General features: G+C 52.7%; 1 protein-coding gene across 2 annotated transcripts in view; it reads left to right on the forward strand.

The window, feature by feature from the left end:
• Positions 1-3440, forward strand: part of ARHGAP8 (Rho GTPase activating protein 8) — a 63265-nt gene that overhangs the window by 7147 nt on the left and 52678 nt on the right. For both annotated transcript variants that reach the window (XM_011984025.1, XM_011984026.1), the window contains exon 2: positions 1556-1687. In XM_011984025.1, the coding sequence (XP_011839415.1) occupies positions 1556-1687 (132 nt within the window). The remainder of the gene's footprint in view (positions 1-1555; positions 1688-3440) is intronic.

Genomic DNA, 3440 nt, shown 5'->3' on the forward strand with positions numbered 1-3440 from the left:
CCGGCTAATTTTTGTATTTTTAGTAGAGACGGGGTTTCACTATGTTGGCCAGGCTGGTCTTGAATTCCTGACCTCGTGATCCGCCTGCCTGGGCCTCCCAAAGTGCTGGGATTACAGGCGTGAGCCAGTGTGTCCGGCTGGCAGGCTTTTAATAAGCATTAGATGGGAGGATGGAGGAGTGAAGTGGTACTGGCAGAAGTTACCAAGGTTCCAGCCAGCATAACCAGGAAGGCTGCATGGAGGAGGCAGCCTTTGAGCTGTGGAGTGGTGGGTAGGGTGTCACGAAGTGGCAATCACTGGATTTTGTTTCTGGTATGAGGTATGGCCAAGTGCAAGAAAGAGCAGGGTGGACTTTGGTGCACTTGGTGGGGGGCTGGACTGTAGGGTGGGGAGCCTTGGAGGAAGGCAGCAAAGGAGGGAGGGGCACAGAGGATGCTGGACTGTGTTTAAGAGGCAGCAGGGAGCCATGGCAGGTGCTTGAGGAGAGGTGAGTGATGTGTTTAAAGCAGCCCTTTCTGGAGGCTCAGGCTGACACAGCAGGATGTGCACAGTAGCCCTGTCTTGAGCTAAAGCAGCTGAAGGTTTTGCCCTTTGCACTTCCCCATGTGACAATCGAAGATGCACCCCAGATTCCTTGAGGTGCCTTCCCCACTTCTCAGTTGCCAGAAATCAGCTCAGAGAAACAAACCCGAAATCAGCCCAGGTGGTTTCCCTTCCCTTTCTTGAGGGGGCTGCCGGTTCGCACATCAGGAATGGGTCATTCCTGCTTGAGAGACAGCAGCAAAATTCCTTAACATCCAGGTAAGATGTGCCGGTGGTCGATGTATGAAATCTGGCTGGCGAGTTGGAATCTGTGTTGCCAGCAGGGACTTGTGAACAGTGACAAAGCACCAGCCCGGGGAAGGAGGCCGGCCTTGCCGCAGCCTGGGGAGGCTGTCAGGGCTCTCACATTGAAGGGCGTTGATAAGCGGAGCCACGCAGGTGGGGAGACTTGAAGCAGTGACTTCCAATGGACAATCATTTAACCTTGGCCAAAGGGGACTAGGCAGGGAAGAGAGAAACGTGACAGCCGTGGCCTTCAAGTCATCAGATGAAAGAGGCGGACTTGTTCTGTGTGACTCTCCCACTCCCCAGGAAGGTGGATACGGGTGGGGGTTAGGGTTAACATTACAGATCTTGGCTCAGTAGAAGCAAAAAGGAGGGACACTCTATTTTTTATTTATTTATTTATTTTTTGAGACGGAGTCTCGCTCTGTCGCCCAGGCTGGAGTGCAGTGGTCGGATCTCAGCTCACAGCAAGCTCCGCCTCCCAGGTTCAAGCCATTCTCCTGCCTCAGCCTCCCGAGTAACTGGGACTACAGGCGCCCGCCACCTCGCCCGGCTAGTTTTTTGTATTTTTTAGTAGAGACGGCGTTTCACCATGTTAGCCAGGATGGTCTCGATCTCCTGACCTCGTGATCCACCCGTCTCGGCCTCCCAAAGTGCTGGGATTACAGGCGTGAGCCACCGCGCCGGCCAGGTGATTTTCGTAACTGAATCTTCTGTGTTATGCCAGGTATTTGAAGTACACGCTGGACCAGTACGTCGAGAACGATTATACCATCGTCTATTTCCACTACGGGCTGAACAGCCGGAACAAGCCGTCCCTGGGCTGGCTCCAGAGCGCATACAAGGAGTTCGACAGGAAGTGCGTGCCCGCAAGCCTTCAGGGACATGGGTGTGGGCTAGGTGTGGCAGGAGGAGGCATTGTGGCCACAAGTGCTCACAGAGTATGCAGTGGGGGAGGGGCCTGGAAGGGCAGAGGGTAGGGGGTGAGCAAACGTGGGGCAGTGGGGATTCATCTCCCCTCTGGGCTAAGACTTTGGAATCCCGGGCAGAGGATTCTTTCTTTTCCTTTATTTTAATTTATTTTTTTAAGAGACGGTCTCAGCCAGGCACCATGGCTCATACTGTAATCCCAGCACTTTGGGAAACCAAGGTGGGTAGGTCACCTGAGGTCAGGAGTTCCAGACCAGGCTGGCCAACATGGTGAAACCCCATCTCTACTAAAAATACAAAAATAAATAAAATAAAAAGGGAGACAGTCTCGCCCTGTCACCCAGGCTGGAGTTCAGTGGGCCCTAGCAATCCTGTTGCTTTAGCCACCTGAGTAGCTGGGACTACAGGTACGCACCACCACACCCAGCTAGTTTTTGTATTTTTTTGTAGAGACAGGGATCTCACTGTGTGGCCCAGGCTGGTCTTGAACTCCAGGCTCAAGTGATCCTCCCACCTCAGCCTCCCGAAGTACTGGGATCACAGGCGTGAGCCACCACACCAAGCTACACCCTTGCTCTTAAAGGGCCAGACAATATTTTAGCTTTGCAGGCCAGTCACTCTATTGCAACAGCTCTGCCAGACCATGTTCCAGTGAAACGCTGTGGACACTGAAATGTGAATTTCATGTCATTTTCATGTGTCATGAAATCTTTTGTTTCTTTTTCAACCACTTAAAAACACAAAAAGCCGTTTATAGCTTGCAGGCTGTACTGAAGCAGGAAGCAGGCCGGGTTCGTCCTGCGTGCCCTTTCGCACACCCCTGGTCCAGTGAATTACTGGCAAAGAAACAACTGCGTGACTGTTTCTTCACTAACCCCCCTTCCTGCCTGCACAGCCCTTTACGGCCTGCAAGGGGCATTCTGATGCCTACTATTGGTAGGATGGGCAGTTCCATTTTACAGATGGGCACACAGGCCCCAGAGAGCAAGTGACTTGTGGTCACTCAGCTTGGGTGTGGTAGAGCAGGACCCCACCCCAGGCCCCCGCCTCCCTCCCCCACCCCATGCTACTCACCACTCGTCCATGGCCTGGAGTCGGTGGACTTTTCCTGAGGGACGTCCTGCCTAGCAATCAACTTTGCAGTATATCTGGCTCGTAGACTGCGGCGGTGGGCGTTGATACGGATATCCTAGATTCCTCTGGGTTTTCCTTCTTCGAAGTCTTTTCAAACCTGTAACAGAAATCTGCTTCACAGATACCTGAGTCAGTGGGACAGTGGGAGGCAGCACCTGATTGTCCCAGAAGTCCTTCCTCCAATTGCCTTTTGGGTCCTGCTGTCATTATCAATAGGACCTTTAGAGGGACTTCTTGGTTCTCTGTCCCATGTCTTAGGCAAAGAATTGTTGCTGCATTTTGTAGTCATTTACTGGGTACCTGTATAAGCTGGAGTATGGCCTAGCCCCAGCTCATGTCCTCCTCCAGGAAGCCTTCCTGGGTTGTCCTGGGAGAATCAATAGCCCCTCCCCTGCAGCCTCACTGTCCCTGAGCAGGCACCAATCCTAACACTTAGGGGTTTGTGAATGGGTCTGCCTCCTTCACTAGGCTGTGACCCCCGACCTGTCTCTGCATCCCTTGCAGGTGGGAAAGGGTCTGCATATGGCAGGCTTTTTTTTTTTTTTTTT

Source organism: Mandrillus leucophaeus, unplaced genomic scaffold, assembly GCF_000951045.1.
Source record: "Mandrillus leucophaeus isolate KB7577 unplaced genomic scaffold, Mleu.le_1.0 Scaffold26, whole genome shotgun sequence".
In the NCBI taxonomy this organism is placed as follows: Eukaryota; Metazoa; Chordata; class Mammalia; order Primates; family Cercopithecidae; genus Mandrillus; species Mandrillus leucophaeus.